This window comes from Coregonus lavaretus (assembly GCF_964263955.1).
Source record: "Coregonus lavaretus genome assembly, chromosome: 4".
Classification (NCBI taxonomy): Eukaryota; Metazoa; Chordata; class Actinopteri; order Salmoniformes; family Salmonidae; genus Coregonus; species Coregonus lavaretus.
The window spans coordinates 75,843,231-75,866,177 of NC_139991.1; the positions used below are offsets into that span (position 1 = coordinate 75,843,231).

A 22,947-nucleotide genomic window follows, 5' to 3' on the forward strand; every position below is an offset into this window, starting at 1 on the left:
GTAACTACTACCAATTGGATATCACGAAATTGGGGAGAAAAAAGGGGTAAAAAAAATTAAGAAAATACCTTGGAAATCAATGGTTTCTGTTTGGCAGACTTTTAAAGTGAAAAAACAGAGTCGAAACGGTTCATCTGTTACTGTGGAATTGCCATATTCGGTCTTGACCTGAAGGTTCACAGATTGTTTGCTTTGCAATTGTGGGATATTTGCTACACAGCTGTAGGGCCTAATTCCAATGAGGTGGTTCATCATGTTAAAGCCATCTTTTGTTTCGACCAACTAGAGAACATAATCAAACCATTTCGGCTAATGCTAGCAGTGGTTTCCATGATGTGTAGACTGCGCTCCATCCCAGACCCATTTCCTTGTTGCTATTCCAAATGAAACCTTGAACATTCTTCCATTTTGTTCCAGATATGGATGAGAGGTCATGTGCGCTGTCCAGCTAAGGGCCTTGGTCGCCCCCCCCCCCGCCTGTGCACGCCGTAAGCATGTACCGCAGGAACGGTCTCTCGGATGGCGCCAGCATCAACTCCGCCTCCTCAGTGGTAAGAACAAGGACTGATTTTCTACTTTGGCCAAAGTGGATAGGATCGATATCACTCGTATCCATGTACTGATCTGAACAAACTGAAATAGAAAGGTAGATGGCAACCTGTCTGAAACCTATTGACTTGATCTCACCATGTAGACAAGGATAGAACGCCTCCTTGAACTATTGGTAGGGGATGGGCCGGTCTTTCACCAGTCTTCCTCCACACAAATATAAAGCCTCTACGTTACCCTAGCCGTTCCACTCGTTTATAAAGGACGAGGGCAGGGTTTCCTAAACCTCTCCTCTAGTACCCTAGCCATTCCATTCATTTGATCTATTCCAAGCCCTTGAGAAGTTGAATCAAGTAAGCTGACTGGATTAAACCCTGAATCAAGTAAGCTGACTGGATTAAACCCTTTGGTTGGCATCATCTCATCTTTTAGGATGGTGTTTCTCAATCACTTGATTCCACTAATCCAACCCATCATCGAGTCTCTCTAGTTCAATCAGGTGTGTTAGTGCTATGGCAAAAACAAAAAAATGTGCGCACCCCTTTTGGGTCCCTAGGACGAGGATTGGTCAACACTGTTTTAGGTTGTTTCTCCTAGACCTCCTTGTGCTTCCGGCGAATTCCACATTTAATTGGATGTATTCCAGAACTAGCACACCTGATTCAACTAATGAAGGGCTTGATAAGTTGACCATTTTTTGAATCGGTGACGTCACTCGCTCTGAGACTTTGAAGTAGTTGTTTGCCTTGGTCTGCAAGGGCCAAGGGCGCGATGGGTAACGATGCTTCGTGGGAGGCAACTGTTGATGTGTTCAGAGGGTGCCTGGTTTGAGCCCAGGTTGGGGCCAAGAAGACGGATGGAAAGCAACACTGTTGCGTCTGTACTGGAATCCATCAAATAACTGGCTGGGGGGTTAATCATGGTTTGGAAACACTGTTCTATGGTGTTGTGTAAATGTCCATGTGTAGATGCTGTGACTGTCAGGCTTGTTTGTTTCTCTGCTCTGCAGTTACTCTCTTTTGTCTCCTTGTCTCTTCATTTTATTTCTTTGTCAGTTTGATCGGTGTGTGTGTCTATCTGATTCATTACGTCTCTGTATCTGTTGGATTTATGTGTTTCGCTGTCGGCCCATGTCCAATTGGTCAATCTTAAAAAAAGAACACACAAGAAAACATTTTTAGTTAATTTACATAGTTCGCACCATTGTTTAGTTTTGTCTTGCTTGTGATCTTCTGCATATCCCCCCCATCCCCTCGACACTGCTGGTGGTTTTTTTTATCTGGGAACTCAGGGAAGCAGCAGCTCGGACTCTCTGGATGGGCCGGGCTTGGACTTCTCCAAGAGTTATGATGCTGTTGTGTTTGATGTGCTGAAGGTGACGCCCGAGGAGTTTGCTGTGAGTACAACCAAAGATACCCAGAAGGCATGCCCCGATGAAGATATTAAATCACTATATTGCTTAATTTAATATTCTGCTGAATGTGAAACTGGAGACTCTTCTGGCCCATTAGTCCTTGTGATGTACAGCAGCTCTTTAACCGCACCAATTATATAATTAGATAATGAATTATTTTCCTTTCATAGTTACTCCTACCTAGACATGCATTACTCTTCTGTATATTGAGAGGTTGAATGTAGTTTTCTTGTTATTTTAGGGCCAAATCACGTTGATGGATGCTCCAGTATTCAAAGCGATACATCCAGAGGTAAGAGAAAGACCATGTTTCCTGTTTCCTAACTCAGTGTTATTGGAGAGGATGTTCAAAATACCAAAGCATACCTTGATTGATGAAGGACCTGTGTGTATTCGTCCACTTGAAATGCATGTTTGAGTGGGACGGAGGTTCAGTTGTTGTAAACCAAATGTCTGATCCAGACCAGACCGTTTTACAGGTCATTAACAAATAATGCTGGATGCTGTGCCAGCTAGCCATCTGGTATTCACTTATGGCCACCAAACGGCTAGGGCTGGCTCTGACTGCATGTGTGGTTATGGACGTGAGTACGCAGACCCACGAGCTACTGTGGCCCCTCCATGAGTTCAGATATTTTGTGGCCACCACCCCTATTAGATTCCCATCCCTGGTCTAACTGAACGTTCGAACGCCAGGCTCTGTCGTAGCCGGCCGCGACCGGGAGACCCATGGTGCGGCGCACAATTTGGCCCAGCGTCGTCCAGGGTAGGGGAGGGAATGGCCGGCAGGGATGTAGCTCAGTTGGTAGAGCATGGCGTTTGCAACGCCAGGATTGTGGGTTCGATTCCCACGGGGGGGGGGGGGGGGGGGGCAGTATGAAAAATTAAATTCAAAAATAATGTATGCACTCACTAACTGTAAGTCGCTCTGGATAAGAGCGTCTGCTAAATGACAAAAAAAATAAAAAAATGTTTTTTGATGAGCAGGATCATATTATTCAATTTCTTGGCTCTACTTGATAGGAGTCATATCAGGGGATTCACTGTGTACCACTGCATGACAGACAATCTCGGACATCACATTTTCCCACATTGACGCTGATGATACACTGTGTTCCGTGTTGCAGCAAGTTATTTGATGTCTGTGAGATTAGAAGAAAAAAAAAGTCCAAGGCACTGAGCAAGCAAACTATTACCCTTCAGCAGACATACTGAAGTGTCAGAAGGGTGGATTGGCAACGATAGATAAAATGTATGCAGTCAATAGTTGGATTGGGGCGAAACACTCATTAGAAACCAGTCCAATTTTGCCAAGTCATGGCAGATCAGAGAGAGCTCCCCCCATCCTGACCTCGTGCAACAAGCTCCCTCCATACCGCTGCGAAAATCCAGAAAAGGCTCAGTCTACGTGAGAAGACCTCGAGAACGCCAAGGTTCCAGGCAGCCGTAACGTCTGAAGTGTAAAGTGGATGACGGCACTGGGTATCGTAATGAGTAACAGTCACAATGCGAAAAAACCGAGCCAAGTTCCCTAATCAAATCCTTTGTTCCCATCCAACTCCTCTTCTCAGAGCAGGCCTTTTTTAAAGAGGAGTGCAGAGGTTTATGCTGTTCTCATGAGTCAAGGCAGGCCTTTTAATTGGAGCCTGTGCCTTGGTTATGCTCAAGACGCTAGAATTGCTGACAACTCCTCCAGCGAGATTCAATCACATGCTCTTTGCCAATACGTAAATATTCAAAGATAAACATTTTAAAACTATTGTAATGGTGAAATTAATACTACATTATTTATTATGTTTATTTGGAAATGGACAATGTACAACAAAAACATACATCTGAGAGGTGACGCGTTGCACCAAATGTAGCTAAAAGCTAATTTACTGTACATCTGCAGTCCGCGGGCAGGTGAGCATAGAAACATCTACAAAAGGACCTTAAAAATAGATAATACATTTACATTTTAGTCATTTAGCAGACGCTCTTATCCAGAGCGACTTACAGTTAGTGAGTGCATACATTATTTTTATTTTTTATTTTTTTCATACCCCCCGTGGGAATCGAACCCACAACCCTGGCGTTGCAAACACCATGCTCTACCAACTGAGCTACATCCCTGCCGGCCATTCCCTCCCCTACCCTGGACGACGCTGGGCCAATTGTGCGTCGTGGCCGGCTACGACAGAGCCTGGATTCGAACCAGGATCTCTATTGGCACAGCTAGCACTGCGATGCAGTGCCTTAGACCACTGTGCCACTCGGGAGGCAACTAGACGTGACAACTGACTTTAATGTTTACCACTTATGTCCTCCTAAGATTAAAATAAAGCAAGTTACAGTCCGTGTTTAAGCGCCATTTGTTATCCATTTCAGTGCCACTAACCGCCTCGCTCCCTTTCTGCAGTGTCTAAAACTATATTTTTACTTTGGGCTGAGGTCAATGCATAGTGTGACTCTGCATATCAACAAGACATTATCTATTTTCCCCAACCCCTTGACAACTGTCTACTTTTATAACGTCAGTTATTTGGAAAGAAAGTAGAGATTCCATGGTGTAGACGAAACGATAGTGGCCTCGCAATGCTTAGCAGATAACCTGTCAGCATTTCACTGATGAATTGTGTTTCTATGCTGTTTGGAGGAACAAAATAAAATGTCAAGGTCAGTTGATATCTGTAGATCCTGTACAAATGAGAGCAGGTCCAAATTGCTCTCAGGAAATCATGTAAACCCCCAGTTAAGACTAACCTCCCTGATGTTTTTTTTGGCCTTGTAAACAAGACTTGAAATCCCACCTCAAATAGAAGGAATGTTTGGGAGAAGCGTGGCAAGGGACCATGAAACGTATTCTCCTCCAAAGAATCTCAACAGTTTGGCCGTCCAATTAAGAATGATGATATTAAACACTGGAAAAAATCTGGTAATTAAAAGAGTATAAATTCCCCAGCAGCCTAAACTCTAACAAGCCAGACTTATTCCAACACCATAATAGGTGCCAGACACCCTTGGGTTTCTCTATCTGAAATGACAAAATTGGCTTAGTAGCCTAGCTTAAACACAGATTTAAACTGAAATAAGATTATATGAACTTAATAAATGTTGGAGAAGTCCTTACTTGAGTGAAAATTAACTCCACTCGCTGACTACTGCCCTTTTTTTAATGCTTGCTTTTTATCACTTTAATTGTAGTCACCTTATAAACTGCCTCAGCCCGAGGGATTGTTAGTACACTTTTGGCCCTAAAAATAATTTAAGCTGTAAAATAATGCCCAGGTTCAAATCATTAGTTGCTGGAAACCATTGCAGCCGGCTATCATGTTTTCCTATGGGGTAATGGATTGGAATAGGCATTCCTGTGGATCCCAGGAAGAGTAGCTGCCGCTTCAGCAACAGCTAATGTGGATCCTAATAAAGTACGAAATGTATTGTTTTTTTTGTTCAGTCTGAAGTTCAGGAAAGTAGATATGTACATACACTGTAGGTAGGAATAAAGTGACTAGGCAACAGGATAGATAATATACAGTAGCAGCAGCATATGTGATGAGTCAAAAGAGTTAGTGCAAAAAGGATCAATGCAGATAGTCCGGGTAGCTATTTGGTTAACTGTTTAACTAACTATTTAGCAGTCGTATGGCTTGGGGGTAGAAGCTGTTCAGGGTCCTGTTGGTTCCAGACTTGGTGCATCGGTACTGCTGCGGTAGCAGAGAGAACAGTCTGACTTGGGTAGCTGGAGTCTGACAATTATTTGGGCCTTCTCTGGCACCGCCTGGTATAGAGGTCCTGGATGGCAGGGAGCTTGGCCCCAGTGATGTACTGGGCCGTACGCACTACCCTCTGTAGCGCCTTGCTGTCGGATGCCGAGCAGTTTCCATACCAAGCGGTGATGCAGCCAGTCAAGATCTCAATGGTGCAGCTGTATATCATTTTGAGGATCCGAGAGCCCGTGCCAAATCTTTTCAGCACCCTGAAGGGGAAGAGGCGTTGTCTTGCCTTGTTCACGACTGAGTTGGTGTGTGTCTGTGGACCATGATCATTCCTTAGTCATGTGGATGCCGAGGAACTTGAAGCTTTCGACCCGCCCTGTTGATGAGGCGTGCTCTGCCCTTTGTCTCCTGTAGTCCACGATCAGCTCCTTTTTGTCTTGTGATGTTGAGGGAAAGGTTGCTGTTCTGGCACCACACTGCCAGGTCACTGACCTCCCTATAGGCTGTCTCATCGTCGTCGGTGATCGGGCCAACCACCGCCGTGTCAGCGAACTTAAGGATGGTGTTGGAGTGGTGCGCAGCCACGCAGTCGTGGATGAACAGGGAGTACAGGAGGGGACTGAGCACGCACCCCTGAGGGGCCCCCCCGTGTTGAGGGTCAGCGTGGCAGATGTGTTGTTGCCTAACCTCACCACCTGGGGGCGGCCCGTCAGGAAGACAAGTATCCAGTTCAAATCAAATCAAATCAAATTTTATTGGTCACATGCGCCGAATACAACAGGTGCAGACATTACAGTGAAATGCTTACTTACAGCCCTTAACCAACAGTGCATTTATTTTTAACAAAAAAAGTAAAAATAAAACAACAACAAAAAAAGTGTTGAGGGAAAAAAAGAGCAGAAGTAAAATAAAATAACAGTAGGGAGGCTATATATACAGGGGGGTACCGGTGCAGAGTCAATGTGCGGGGGCACCGGCTAGTTGAGGTAGTTGAAGTAATATGTACATGTGGGTAGAGTTAAAGTGACTATGCATACGTTTTTCGAAACTGCTCATGCAGTAATCCGTTTCTTTTAATGTATCTAACTTGATGCCTCCAATTACATCATAGTTGCAGAGGGAGGTGTTCAGTCCCAGGGTCCTAAGATTAGTGATGAGCTTGGAGGGCACTATGATGTTGAACGCTGAGTTATAGTCAATAAACAGCGTTCTCACGTAGGTGTTCCTTTTGTCCAGCTGAGAAAGGGCATTGTTGGAGTGCAATAGAGATTGCGTCATCTGTGGATCTGTTGTGGAGGTATGCGAATTGTGTGGATGCAGGATGTCTGGGATGATGGTGTTGATGTGAGCCATGACCAGTCTTTCAAAGCATTTCATAACTACAGATGTGAATGCTACGGGGTGATTAGTCATTTAGACAGGTTAACCACTCTACAGCGGAGGGAAGTAGCCATTTTTCTGGTATATGAAACCGTATCAACAGGTGGTAGACTTCTCTTCTCCTTCATTTGAATTTGAATTCTGAGTTGTATCTTTTGCTCAACCTTTCTTTGAAGGAAATGTTCAAATTCTTACATTTTGTAAGAAACCTTCTGACTGACTTATTTATTTATTTATTTGGATTTATGGCCAAAATAGTTTTCAAACTAAATCACGACTTGGCGTAATGTTTGTATTTAGCAACCCTTTAAAGACCGATATGACAGATTTTATACACAAATATTGCTTGGATGACATTGCACATTACCCAATTGGATAAATAAGAAAACAGATACTGTATCTAGATGCAGTATACTGGCACAGTGCACAGTAAAACTCTATATTCCTGAACTTGCGTCTGGCGCTAGTTAAGTATGATTTAAGCATGTACATGTCACACTCACTGGTTTATTAGTGACAGCAGGGATGTTGCAATTTAACAGTTTCCTAACTCCATCTTTCCTCAAAAGGAACAAAGATATTGTACTGTTAACAGTTTTCAAATTTTGTTGGCTGTTGTTGACTGAAATGAAATAACACAGACACAGACACAGACAGACAGACACACAGACACACACACTCCAGTGGTCCCTCTCCAATTACTTGGTAACCTACTGACTCCATTGGTACTTCATTCGTTTATACAGATGTGTAAAGAGAGGTTTACGTCACCTAGGATTTTCAGTTTTTCGAAACTGCTCGCTACTGCTCATGCAGTAATCCGTTTCTTTTAATGTATCTAACTTGATGCCTAAATGCTACAATTATTTCAAGATGTATAAGTCTTAACTGCTGCCCATTTTTTATAATTTCAAGTGAACATGTTACCAGCCTCTCTTCACAGCTGCTTAGGGCATCACCCTTCTGGAAGTCAGTTCAGAACCTTGGAGGTTTGAGCAAATTCACAGGGCAAGGCAACATCTGTAAAACTAATGCTGTCATTACAACAGTGATTTGGGAGACTGAAGATCATTTCGTTTAATGGGGGTTATAAAGTACCACTAAAGAGAGTTTAACCTTGGCCATAAGATCTGTCAACATTGACTGACTGTTCTAGTTTTCTTCTTTTTTTTTTTTTTTTGAGATTTTTCAGACCTGTGGAACAAAACATTGATTTCTTGTAGTAAATCTAGATACACTGCTCGTCGAACATCTAATTCCAAAATCATGGGCATTAATATGGAGTTGGTCCCTCCTTTGCTGCTATAACAGCCTCCACTCTCCTGGGAAGGCTTTCCACTAGATGTTGGAACATTGCTGGGGGCACTTGCTTCCATTCAGCCATGAGCATTAGGGAGGTCGGGCACTGATGTTGGGCGATTAGGCCTGGCTTGCAGTCAGCGTTCCAATTCATCCCAAAGGTGTTTGATGGGGTTGAGGTCAGGGCTCTGTGCAGGCCAGTAAAGTTCTTCCACACCGATCTCGAACAAACCATTTCTGTATGGACCTCGCTTTGTGCGCGGGGGGCATTGTCATGCTGAAACAGGAAAGGGCCTTCCCCAAACTGTTGCCACAAAGTTGGAAGCACAGAATCGTCTAGAATGTCATTGTATGCTGTAGCGTTAATATTTCTCTTCACTATAACTAAGGGGCCTAGCCCGAACCATGAAAAACAGCCCCAGACCATTATTCCTCCTCCACCAAACTTTACATTTGGCACTATGCATTCGGGCAGGTAGCGTTCTCCTGGCATTTGCCAAACCCGACTTCATCCGTCGGACTGCCAGATGGCGAAGCTGACATTGCTTCCAGAGGCAGTTTGGAACTTGGTAGTGAGTGTTGCAACAGAGGACAGACGCGCTACTCGGTGGTCCCGTTGTGTGGGCTTGTGTGGCCTACCACTTCGCGGCTGAGCCTGTGTTGCTCTCAGATGTTTTCACTTCACAATAACAGCACCTACAGTTGACCCCAGGGCAGCTCTAGCAGGGCAGAAATTTGACAAACTGACTTGTTGGAAAGGTGGAATCCTATGACAGTGTCACGTTGAAAGTCACTGAGTTCTTAAGTACGGGCCATTCGACTGACAATGTTTGTCTAAGGAGAATGCATGGCTGTGTGCTCGATTTGATACACCTGTCAGCAACGGGTGTGGCTGAAATAACCGAATCCACTAATTTGAAGGGGTGTCCACATACCATTGGCCATGTAGTGTATTTTAGACCTATGGAACAAAACATTGATTTCTTGTAGTAAATCAAGATATTTCAGATCTGTGGAACAAAACATTGATTGCTTGTAGTAAATCAAGATATTTCAATTGTTGCGCTCACAGCCATAATCCCCTTTTTTAGAAGATACTCAAGTAGCAACAAAGCAATGGAAAAACGCATTTTAAAATATCTCTTCACAGCAGCAATATGTTAGGGTAAACTAAAATAGAAATCCGCTGAAATCTTTGTCGACTATTCACACCCTGTCGTTGTTTGACTGCCACGTATCCCAGTGGTAGACTTTAGGAAACTTCCACATTGTTACACCGAAATACTGAAATATCACATTTTATTGTGCTTCGTTTCAGTCCATCTTTGTCACCGTCTAAACTATTGTATTACTTCCTACTCACCTGCAAACAACGATGTACTCAGGGTGTGAAAAATGTAGGAAAATGTCTTCCTTTTGTAGACTGACTTTTTTGTCATGTTGACTGGCCTTCAACAGTACGAAGTGATGGTGCAGGGGAGGACCCTGTTTTATACAGAGTGGGTGGTGTACAGTGCATTCGGAAAGTATTCAGACCCCTTGACTTTTTCCACATTTTGTTACGTTACAGCCTTATTCTAAAATTGATTTTTTTTTTAAATGTCCCTCGTCAATCTACAAACAATACCCCATAATGACAAAGCAAAAATAACGGAAATATCACATTTACGTAAGTATTCAGACCCTTTACTAAGTACTTTGTTGAAGCGCCTTTGGCAGCGATTACAGCCTTGAGTCTTCTTGGGTGTGACGCTACAAGCTTGGCACAACTGTATTTGGGGAGTTTCTCCCATTCTTCTCTGCAGATCCTCTCAAGCTCTGTCAGGTTGGATGGGGAGCCAGAGCTGCACAGCTATTTTCAGGTCTCTCCAGGGATGTTTGATTGGGTTCAAGTCCGAGCTCTGGCTGGGCCACTCAAGGACATTCAGAGATTTGTCCCGAAGCCACACCTGCGTTGTCTTGGCTGTATGCTTAGTTGTTGTCCTGTTGGAAAGTTAACCTTAGCCCCAGTCTGAGGTCCTGAGCGCTCTGGAGCAGGTTTTCATCAAGGATCTCTTTATACTTTGCTCCGTTCATCTTTCCCTCGATCCTGACTAGTCTCCCACCACCATGCTTCACCGTAGGGATGGTGCAAGGTTTCCTCCAGACGTCACGCTTGGCATTCAGGCCAAAGAGTTCCATCTTGGTTTCATCAGACCAGAGAATCCTGTTTCTCATGGTCTGAGAGTCTTTTAGGTGCCTTTTGGCAAACTCCAAGCGGGCTATCGTGCCTGTTACTGAGGAGTGGCTTCCGTCTGGCCACTCTACCATAAAGGCCTGATTGGTGGAGTGCTGCAGAGATGGTTGTCCTTCTGGAAGGTTCTCCCACCTACACAGAGGAACTCTGGAGCTCTGTTAGAGTGACCATCGGGTTCTTGGTCACCTCCCTGACCAAGGCCCTTCTCCCCCGATTGCTCAGTTTGGCCAGGCGGCCAGCTCTAAGAAGAGTCTTGGTGGTTCCAAACTTTTTCAATTTAAGTATGATGGAGGCCACTGTGTTCTTGGGGACCTTCAATGCTGCAGACATTTTGTGGTCTCCTTCCCCAGATCTGTGCCTTGACACAATCCTTGAAAAAGAAAGGAGAGCCGCACACTCTAGGAGCTCAGATGCAATAATTTAATAACCTACAGTTGAAGTCGGAAGTTTACTTAGGTTGGAGTCATTAAAACTCGTTTTTCAACCACTCCACAAATGTCTTGTTAACAAACTATAGTTTTGGCAAGTCGGTTAGGACGTCTAATTTGTGCATGACACAAGTAATTTTTCCAACAATTGTTTACAGACAGATTATTACACTTATAATTCAACGTATCACAATTCCAGTGGGTCAGACGTTTACAATACACTAAGTTGACTGTGCCTTTAAACAGCTTGGAAAATTCCAGAAAATTATGTCATGGCTTTAGAAGCTTCTGGTAGGCTAATTGACATAATTTGAGTCAATTGGAGGTGTACCTGTGGATGTATTTCAAGGCATACCTTCAAACTCAGTGCCTCTTTGCTTGACATCATGGGAAAATCAAAAGAAATCAGCCAAGACCTCGGGAAAAAAATTGTAGACCTCCACAAGTCTGGTTCATCCTTGGGAGCAATTTCCAAACGCCTGAAGGTACCACGTTCATCTGTACAAACAATAATACACAAGTATAAACACCATGGGACCACACAGCCGTCATACCGCTCAGGAAGGAGACGCGTTCTGTCTCCTGGAGATGAACATACTTTGTTGCGAAAACTGCAAATCAATCCCAGAACAACAGCAAAGGCCCTTGTGAAGATGCTGGAGGAAACAGGTACAAAAGTATCTATATCCACAGTAAAACGAGTCCTATATCGACATAACCTGAAAGGCCGCTCAGCAAGGAAGAAGCCACTGCTCCAAAACCGCCATTAAAAAAAACAGACTACTGTTTGCAACTGCACATGGGGACAAAGATTTGTGCTTTTTGGCGAAATGTCCTCTGGTCTGATGAAACAAAATAGAACTGTTTGGCCATAATGACCATTGTTATGTTTGGAGGAAAAAGGGGGTTGCTTGCAAGCCAAGGAACACCATCCCAACCATGAAGCACGGGGGTGGCAGCATCATGCTGTGGGGGTGCTTTGCTGCAGGAGGGACTGGTGCACTTCACAAAATAGATGGCATCATGAGGAAGGAAAATTATATGGATATATTGAAGCAACATCTCAAGACATCAGTCAGGAAGTTAAAGCTTGGTCGCAAATGGGTCTTCCAAATGGACAATGACCCCAAGCATACTTCCAGAGTTATGGCAAAATGGCTTAAGGACAACAAAGTCAAGGTATTGGAGTGGCCATCACAAAGCCCTGACCTCAATCCTATAGAACATTTGTGGGCAGAACTGAAAAAGCGTGTGCACGCAAGGAGGCCTACAAACCTGACTCAGTTACACCAGCACTGTCAGGAGGAATGGGCCAAAATTCACCCAACTTATTGTGGGCAGCTTGTGGAAGGCTACCCGAAATGTTTGACCCAAGTTAAACAATTTAAAGGCAATGCTACCAAATACTAATTGAGTGTGTGCAAACTTCTGACCCACTGGGAATGTGTTGAAAGAAATAAAAGCTGAAGGAAATCATTCTCTCTACTATTATTCTGACATTTCACATTCTTAAAATAAGGTGGTGATCCTAACTGACCTAAGACAGGGAATTTCTACGAGGATTAAATGTCAGGAATTGTGGAAAACTGAGTTTAAATGTATTTGGCTAAGGTGTATGTAAACTTCCGACTTTAACTGTAATAACCAATGTTTCGACAGACAAGCTGTCTTCATCAGGGTATAATGACAAACACTGCGGGTCACTAGTTTATATAATGTCAAAGGACACACACAGGTGTCTGTAATCGTGGCTGGGTATGGCCTGATATCATTGGTTAATTTATCACAGATAAACAGAACATACAAAAAACATGAATGGATAGTATACGATCATAGATACAATTTTGCTACATAGGCCTATAAACATTTACAATTAATAGCAAACACACAATAATCACAAGAATGGCTTCAGCTCAAGGTCTACGTTGAGGGTCTTTAAATTAAAGATCCAGGCAGCCTCTCGTTTTAACAATAAGTTGTCGAGGTCACCCCCTCTCCTAGGAAGGGTGACATGTTCAATGCCGATTATAACGTAGAGAAGAAATTGAGTGGTTCGCTTCCTCGACACAATCCTGTTTCGGAGCTCTACGGACAATTCCTTCGACCTCATGGCTTGGTTTTTGCTCTGACATGCACTGTCAACTGTGGGACCTTATATAGACAGGTGTGTGCCTTTCCAAATCGTGTCCAATCAATTGAATTTACCACAGGTGGACTCCAATCAAGTTGTAGAAACATCTCAAGGATGATCAATGGAAACAGGATGCACCTGAGCTCAATTTCGAGTCTAATAGCAAAGGGTCTGAATACTTATGTAAATAAGGTATTTCTGTTTTTTATTTGTAACAAATTTGCAAACATTTCTACAAACCGGTTTTCACTTTGTCATCATGGGGTGTTGTGTGTGTTAATGAGGATTTTTTATTTAAGCCATTTTAGAAAATGGCTGTAATGTAACAAAATGTGGAAAAAGGGAAGTGGTCTGAATACTTTACGAATGCACAGTATGTCAAAGCGTTCCCCTTGCTCTGGGAGGGTGGTATTGTGCCCTGTCCATGCAGCCACCTGCCAACCCTCCTCTGACCACAAAGCCACTGGCTGTAGAGCCGATTTACTGTATATTGTGGATGGAAAAGGGAGTGTTGATGTGCTGTTTTTCTCTCGTGCCTCACGGTGATCCTGGAAACCCTTTCTCAACTTTACATGCTTTTCCAGGTCAAGTCTCTTAAATCTGAGATTTGTAAAATTAAGGGCAAAGATGCCATAGGGAGTCTTGTTCTTTGTTGTTGATGAATAATAGATATGCAGTGGCTTGTGAAAGTATTCACCCCCCTTGGCATTTTTCCTATATTGTTGCCTTACAACCTGGAATTAAAATTGATTTTGGGGGGGGGGTTGTATCATTTGATTTACACAACATGCCTACCACTTTGAAGATACAAAATCTTTTTTATTGTGAAACAAACAAGACATAAGACCAAAAAAAACAGAACTTGAGCATGCATAACTATTCCCCCCCCCCCCCCACCCAGAGTCAATACTTTGTAGAGCCACCTTTTGCAGCAATTACAGCTGCAAGTCTCTTGGGTTATGTCTCTATAAGCTTGGCACATCTAGCCACTGGGATTTTTGCCCATTCTTCAAGGCAAAACTGCTCCAGCTCCTACAAGTTGGATGGGTTCCGCTGGTGTACAGCAATAGGGTCATTGTCCTGTTGGAAGGTGAACCTCCGTCCCAGTTTCAAATCTCTGGAAGACTGAAACAGGTTTCCCTCAAGAATTTCCCTGTATTTAGCGCCATCCATCATTCTTTCAATTCTGACCAGTTTCCCAGTCCCTGCCGATGGAAAAACATTCCCACAGCATGATGCTACCACCACCATGCTTCACTGTGGGGATGGTGTTCTCGGGGTGATGAGAGGTGTTGGGTTTGCGCCAGACATAGCGTTTCCCTTGATGGCCAAAAAGCTCAATTTTAGTCTCATCTGACGAGAGTACCTTCTTCCATATGTTTGGGGAGTCTCCCACATGTCTTTTGGCGAACACCAAACGTGTTTGCTTATTTTTTTTCTTTAAGCAATGGCTTTTTTCTGGCCACTCTTCCATAAAGCCCAGCTCTATGGGCTTAAAGTGGTCCTATGGACAGATACTCCAATCTCTGCTGTGGAGATTTGCAGCTCCGTCAGGGTTATCTTTGGTCTCTTTGATGCCTCTCTGATTAAGGCCCTCCTGCCTGGTCCGTGAGTTTTGGTGGGCAGCCCTCTCTTGGCAGGTTTGTTGTGGTGCCATATTCTTTCCATTTAAAAAAAAAATGATTTTAACGGTGCACCGTGGGATGTTCAAAGTTCCGGATATTTATTTATAACCCAACCCTGATCTGTACTTCTCCACAACTTTGTCCCTGACCTGTTTGGAGAGCTCCTTGGTCTTCATGGTGCTGCTTGCTTGGTGGTGCCCCTTGTTTAGTGGTGTTGCAGACTCTGGGGCCTTTCAGGACAGGTGTGTATATATATATATATATAGTGAGGGGACAAAAGTATTTGATCCCCTGCTGATTTTGTACGTTTGCCCACTGACAAAGAAATGATCCGTCTATAATTTGAATGGTAGGTTTATTTGAACAGTGAGAGACAGAATAACAACAAAAAATCTAGAAAAATGCATGTCAAAAATGTTATAAATTGATTTGCATTTTAATGAGGGAAATAAGTATTTGACCCCCTCTCAATCAGAAAGATTTCTGGCTCCCAGGTGTCTTTTATACAGGTAACGAGCTGAGATTAGGAGCACACTCTTAAAGGGGGTTCTCCTAATATCAGCTTGTTACCTGTATAAAAGACATCTGTCCACAGAAGCAATCAATCAAGCAGATTCCAAACTCTCCACCATGGCCAAGACCAAAGAGCTCTCCAAGGATGTCAGGGACAAGATTGTAGACCTACACAAGGCTGGAATGGGCTACAAGACCATCGCCAAGCAGCTTGGTGAGAAGGTGACAACAGTTGGTGCGATTATTTGCACAAAGAGAACTGTCAATCTCCCTCGGCCTGGGCTCCATGCAAGATCTCACCTCGTGGAGTTGCAATGATCATGAGAACGGTGAGGAATCAGCCCAGAACTACACGGGAGGATCTTGTCAATGATCTCAAGGCAGCTGGGACCATAGTCACCAAGAAAACAATTGGTAACACACTACGCCGTGAAGGACTGAAATCCTGCAGCGCCCGCAAGGTCCCCCTGCTCAAGAAAGCACATATACAGGGCCGTCTGAAGTTTGCCAATGAACATCTGAATGATTCAGAGGAGAACTGGGTGAAAGTGTTGTGGTCAGATGAGACCAAAATCGAGCTCTTTGGCATCAACTCAACTCAACGTGTTTGGAGGAGGAGGAATTCTGCCTATGACCCCAAGAACACCATCCCCACCGTCAAACATGGAGGTGGAAACATTATGCTTTAGGGGTGTTTTTCTGGGGACATGACAACTTCACCGCATCAAAGGGACGATGGACGAGGCCATGTACCGTCAAATCTTGGGTGAGAACCTCCTTCCCTCAGCCATGGCATTGAAAATGGGTCATGGATGGGTATTCCAGCATCACAATGACCCAAAACCCACGGCCAAGGCAACAAAGGAGTGGCTCAAGAAGAAGCACATTAAGCTCCTGGAGTGGCCTAGCCAGTCTCCAGACCTTAATCCCATAGAAAATCTGTGGAGGGAGCTGAAGGTTCGAGTTGCCAAACGTCAGCCTCGAAACCTTAATGACTTGGATAAGATCTGCAAAGAGGAGTGGAACAAAATCCCTCCTGAGATGTGTGCATACCTGGTGGCCAACTACAAGAAACGTCTGACCTCTGATTGCCAACAAGGGTTTTGCCACCAAGTACTAAGTCATGTTTTGCATAGGGGTCAAATACTTATTTCCCTCATTAAAATGCAAATCAATTTATAACATTTTTGACATGCGTTTTTCTGGATTTTTTTGTTGTTATTCTGTCTCTCACTGTTCAAATAAACCTACCATTAAAATTATAGACTGATCATGTCTTTGTCAGTGGGCAAACGTACAAAATCAGCAGGGGATCAAATACTTTTTTCCCTCACTCATATATATATATATATATATATATATATATACACACACACACACACAGTGTTTTCCTACTTACAAAGCATGTAGAGGTCTGTAATTTTTATCATAGGTACACTTCAACTGTGAGAGACTGAATCTAAAACAAAAATCCAGAAAATCACATTGTAGGATTTTTAAGTAATTCATTTGCATTTTATTGCATGAAATAAGTATTTGATACATCAGAAAAGCAGAACTTATTATTTGGTACAGAAACCTTTGTTTGCAATTACAGAGATCATACGTTTCCTGTAGGTCTTGACCAGGTTTGCACACACTGGAGCAGGGATTTTGGCCCACTCCTCCATACAGACCTTCTCCAGATCCTTCAGGTTTCGGGGCTGTCGCTGGGCAATACGGACTTTCAGCTTCCTCCAAAGATGGGGCCATGTATCGACTCCTGAGTAGCGCAGTGGTCTAAGGCACTGCGCTACTCAGGAGTCGATACATGGCCCCATCCATCCTCCCCTCAATACGGTGCAGTCGTCCTGTCCCCTTTGCAGAAAAGCATCCACAAAAAATGATGTTTCCACCTCCATGCTTCACGGTTGGGATGGTGTTCTTGGGGTTGTACTCATCCTTCTTCTTCCTCCAAACACGACGAGTGAAGTTTAGACCAAAAAGCTCTATTTTTGTCTCATCAGACCACATGACCTTCTCCCATTCCTCCTGCGGATCATCCAGATGGTCATTGGCAAACTTTAGACGGGCCTGGACATGCGCTGGCTTGAGCAGGGGGACCTTGCGTGCGCTGCAGGATTTTAATCCATGACGGCGTAGTGTGTTACTAATGGTTTTCTTTGAGACTGTGGTCCCAGCTCTCTTCAGGTCATTGACCAGGTCCTGCCGTGTAGTTCTGGGCTGATCCCTCACCTTCCTCATGATCATTGATGCCCCACGAGGTGAGATCTTGCATGGAGCCCCAGACCGAGGGTGATTTGACTGTCAAGTAATTGTTTTAATATCACTTCACCAATTTTGTGTATGTCCATTTACATGAAATCCAAATAAAAATCCATTTAAATTACAGGTTGTAATGCAACAAAATAGGAAAAACACCAAGGGTAGAGGGTGACTACTTTTGCAAGGCACTGTATAAATCATGCATTTACACATGTAGTTCAACCCCTCGCAGTAAGGGGGAGGATGGGAAGGGGAGGAGGAGGGAAGAGGAGGAGGAGGTGGGGAGGGGGAGGAGGAGGGAAGAGGAGGAGGGGGGAGGAGGAAAGGGGAGGAGGCGGCAGGAGGGGGAGGAGGCAGGAGGAGGAAAGGGGGGAGAAGGGAGGGAGGGAGGAGGAGGAGGGGGTGGGAGGAGGAGGAGGAGGGGGTGGGAGGGAGGAGGGGAGGGAGGGAGGAGGAGAGGGAGGGAGGAGGGGAGGGAGGGAGGAGGAGAGGGAGGGAGGGAGGGAGGGAGGGGAGGGAGGGAGCGAGGAGAGGGAGGGAGGGAGGGAGGGAGGGAGCGAGGAGAGGGAGGGAGGGAGGGAGCGAGGGGAGGGAGGGAGGGAGCGAGGAGAGGGAGGGAGGGAGGGAGGAGGAGAGGGAGGGAGGGAGGGAGCGAGGAGAGGGAGGGAGGGAGGGAGGAGAGGGGGAGGAGGGAGGGAAGGAGGAGGGGGGGAGGAGGGAGGGAGGGAGGGAGGAGGAGGAGGGGGAGGGGAGGAGGAGGGGGGGAAGCTCTCTGTGAAAAAGAATCCACCCTCTACTTTCAATATACGGGACACGTGGCTTAAATGCAGAAGTTGTTTTCTCTCTTCCTACCTGTTGCTTTCTTTGTTTCGTTCTTTCTTTCGTTCTTCAAGGAAAAGTGAGTGTTTAGGAGCACAACTCAGCCAAGTGTGGTAAGTCTTGAAGTGAGACGTCTCGGGCCTGTGGCTTTACCCACATGGCAACGGTCCTGACAAGAGTGAAGAAAACCTGCTGATTCAGGGGGAAAGAGTTGTAACTCTTGAATCTGCTCCCTATATGGCCTGTCCTATAAAGTCAGAAGAATAGATGGACGTGGAAAGTCTATAAATATGATTATTCATACCTGAGGTGAACCTGAGAGATCAGACATCAAAGTCAGCGAGTGGAATTTCCCATAAAGGGAAGGAGTTCACTGTTAAGTCAGGCCGTCTCCTCCCAACCTGGGAACATTCTGAATGTTCCAGGACATGGAATGAGACTAATGAAGGAGGTGGGAGATTCCCACTAAAATGTATGGGTGGTGGTGGGAGGTAGTGTATCTCTGTCTCTATGTGAAAGCCTGCATCATACCCTGAAACCAGAATATAGAGATCTTTTGAGAACACATCTTTTGTGAAGAATGACTTTGTACTGGATCTTTTGTCTCAGCTGTCTGTTTTGAAAAAGCAGATGAGAATGTGTGATGGAAATGTGTGTCTCTTTACTGCAGCTGCTAACTGGGATTGTGTGTACATTTTGACCCTCTTGTAAATGCCCAATGTAATTTAGAAACCGTTTTGACAGTGTGAGGGGAGTGTGAGGGAGAGGCCTCGGTCAAAGGGCAGTGTGAGGGAGAGGCCTCGGTCAAAGGGCAGTGTGAGGGAGAGGCCTCGGTCAAAGGGCAGTGTGAGGGAGAGGCCTCGGTCAAAGGGGAGTGTGAGGGAGAGGCCTCGGTCAAAGGGCAGTGTGAGGGAGAGGCCTCGGTCAAAGGGCAGTGTGAGGGAGAGGCCTCGGTCAAAGGGCAGTGTGAGGGAGAGGCCTCGGTCAAAGGACAGTGTGAGGAAGAGGCCTCGGTCAAAGGGCAGTGTGAGGGAGAGGCCTCGGTCAAAGGGCAGTGTGAGGGAGAGGCCTCGGTCAAAGGGGAGTGTGAGATGAAGGCCAGAGAAACTGGAGTGGAAAACGTGAGCCACGTTCGTGTGGATGTCGATAACAGGTGGCAGATTAAGACCCTCCTGGTCTGTATTTACTACAGTGAAGCCTGATTTTTCAGCACCAGAGTTTTTAAAGCAACACTTTGTTGGAATGTCCTGAAGACCATAACCTTGGTGATCCCTCCTGTTTTCTGTAATTAGCTCCAGCTGCTTTTTATTAGCTGTTGCTAACCCCAACCTGGAGAGGCCCTCAGGCCCAAGTGTATTGTGAAGTTTTTTTTATTTTTTAACAGTGGGCTCTTCTTTATGGTTGAATTGTTAGAGGATCTTGACTCAGTGGTTCCTCATAGCAAACCAAGGGGAAAATGTGATAAAAACAACAAAAAAATTAAACTCCCCAGACTTCCTCTATACAGCCTTGGGGGACATGGTTATCTCCTTTATTTTTCCAGTGGAACATCATTTGGCATAACGTCTCCCTGCAGACTTGCTTGCCTATAATATCGGAACATCTGTTAAAATATTTGGTGGAAAGAAAGGACAGAGTGGATTGAGGTGGAACTATCGAGTTGCAGTTCGCTTGGAAGAATTCTGTTTATGGTTCCTTTTTGACAAGTAACGCTATGTGACAGTCCATAAGTGACCGTGATATGAATTCATTAATGCCCGTTTTGGGCATCTTCGTTCTTGTAACGCGAATATCAAATAAACGGTTTGGAATTCCTTCATCTTCTCACTGCCACCAAATGGCATGTATAGGTTTCTGTTAATGAAAATAATCAATGTGAATTAAGTAATTGGTGAGTAACAAGAATTGAAACTAGATCATGTATTCAAAGCTGTGGGGAAAACCCCCATATTTATTAAGTCAGATGTGCATACACGTGGCTTTTCAGTTCTTCACATAACTGAAGATCACGTCCTTACAAGGCTTTACTGTGCTCTTCAGATAGTTTCCAACTGATTTGTGCAATTTAGCATGACATCTCTATGAACCTTGAAATTAATTACCCTCATTCCTCTCATCCTCCTGTAGTTTCTTATACAGTGCCTTCAGAAGGTATTCACACCCCTTGACTTTTTCCACATTTTGTAACAAAACGGGATTAAAATGGATTGAATTGTCATTTTGTCAACGATGTACACAAAATACTCTAATGATAAAGTGGAAGGAAAATTCAAACGTTTGAAAAAAACACACACAAAAAAACACTATCTTGATTAGATAAGGATTCAACCCCCTGAGTCAATACATGTTACAATCAGCTTTGGCATCGATTACAGCTGTGAGTCTTTATGGGTGAGTCCCTAAGAGCTTTGTACACCTGGATTGTACAGTCGTGGTCAAAAGTTTTTTTTAATTTTCACAAAGTCTGCTGCCTCAGTTTTGATGATGGCAATTTGCATATACTCCAGAATGTAATGAAGAGTGATCAGATGAATTGCAATTAAATGCAAAGTCCCTCTTTGCCATGAAAATTAACTTAATCCCCCAAAAAACATTTCCACTGCATTTCAGCCCTGCCACAAAAGGACCAGCTGCCATCATGTCAGTGATTCTCTCGTTAACACAGGTGAGAGTGTTGACGAGGACAAGGCTGGAGATCACTCTGTCATGCTGATTGAGTTAGAATTAACAGACTGGAAGCTTTAAAAGGAGGGTGGTGCTTGAAATCATTGTTCTTCCTCTGTTAACCATGGTTACCTGCAAGGAAACACGTGTCATCATCATTGCTTTGCACAAAAAGGGCTTCACAGGCAAAGATATTGCTGCTAGTAAGATTGCACCTAAATCAACCATTTATCGGATCATCAAGAACTTCAAGGAGAGAGGTTCAATTGTTATGAAGAAGGCGTCAGGGCGCCCAAGAAAGTCCAGCAAGCGCCAGGACCGTCTCCTAATGTTTATTCAGCTGCGGGATCAGGGCACCACCAGTGCAGAGCTTGCTCAAGAATGGCAGCAGGCAGGTGTGAGTGCATCTGCACGCACAGTGAGGCAAAGACTTTGGAGGATGGCCTGGTGTCAAGAAGGGCAGAGAGGAAGCCACTTCTCTCCAGGGAAAACATCAGGGACAGACTGATATTCTGCAAAAGGTACAGGGATTGGACTGCTGAGGACTGGGGTAAAGTCATTTTCTCTGATGAATCCCCTTTCTAATTGTTTGGGGCATCCGGAAAACACCTTGTCCGGAGAAGACAAGGTGAGCGCTACCATCAGTCCTGTGTCATGCCAACAGTAAAGCATCCTGAGACCATTCATGTGTGGGGTTACTTCTCAGCCAAGGGAGTGGGCTCACTCACAATTTTGCCTAAGAATACAGCCATGAATAAAGAATGGTACCAACACATCCTCCGAGAGCAACTTCTCCCAACCATCCAAGAACAGTTTGGTTACGACCAATGCCTTTTCCAGCATGATGGAGCACCTTGCCATAAGGCAAAAGTGATAACTAAGTGGCTCGGGGAACAAAACATCGACATTTTGGGTCCATGGCCAGGAAACTCCCCAGACCTTAATCCCATTGAGAACTTGTGGTCGATCCTCAAGAGGCGGGTGGACAAACAAAAACCCACAAATTCTGACAAACTCCAAGCATTGATTATGCAAGAATGGGCTGCCATCAGTCAGGATGTGGCCCAGAAGTTAATTGACAGTATGCCAGGGCGAATTGCAGAGGTCTTGAAAAAGAAGGGTCAACACTGCAAATATTTACTCTTTGCATAAACTTAATGTAATTGTCAATAAAAGCCTTTGACACTTATGGAATGCTTGTAATTATACTTCAGTATACCATAGTAACATCTGACAAAAATATCTCAAAACACTGAAGCAGTGAACTTTCTGAAGACCAATACTTGTGTCATTCTCAAAACTTTTGACCACGACTGTACAAACTTTACACATTATTCTTTTTTTCAATTCTTCAAGCTCTGTCAAGTTGTTTGTTGATCATTGCTAGACAGCCATTTTCAAGTCTTGCCATAGATTTTCAAGATGATTTAAGTCAAAACTGTAACTAGGCCACTCAGGAACACTCAATGTCGTCTTGGTAAGCAACTCCACTATATTATAATAATAATAATAATAATATGCCGTTTAGCAGACGCTTTTATCCAAAGCGACTTACAGTCATGCGTGCATACATTATAATTTTTTTTGTGTATGGGTGGTCCCGGGGATCGAACCCACTACCTTGGCGTTACAAGCACCGTGCTCTACCAGCTGAGCTACAGAGGACCACATATATTTGGCATTGTGTTTTAGATTATTGTCCTGCTGAAAGGTGAATTATTTTCCCAGTGTCTGGCGGAAGGCAGACTGAACCAGGTTTTCTTCTAGGATTTTGCCTGTGCTTAGCACTATTCCATTTCTTTTTTATCCTAAAAAACTCCCCAGTCCTTAACAATTACAAGCATACCCATAACATGATGCAGCCAACACTATGCTTGAAAATATGACGAGTGGGGTCAGTGATGTGTTGTTGGATTTGCCCCA

At 44.3% G+C, this 22,947-nt stretch overlaps 1 protein-coding gene across 1 annotated transcript in view; it reads left to right on the forward strand.

Moving 5' to 3' along the window:
* Positions 1-423: 423 nt before the first annotated feature.
* Positions 424-22,947, forward strand: part of LOC311127541 (ras-specific guanine nucleotide-releasing factor RalGPS1-like) — a gene marked incomplete at its 5' end in the record, with an annotated part of 281,489 nt that continues 258,965 nt past the window's right edge. Inside the window, 4 exon segments of the mRNA XM_084159360.1 lie at positions 424-469; positions 472-551; positions 1,841-1,945; positions 2,205-2,255. Coding sequence (XP_084015486.1) covers positions 424-469; positions 472-551; positions 1,841-1,945; positions 2,205-2,255 — 282 coding nt within the window.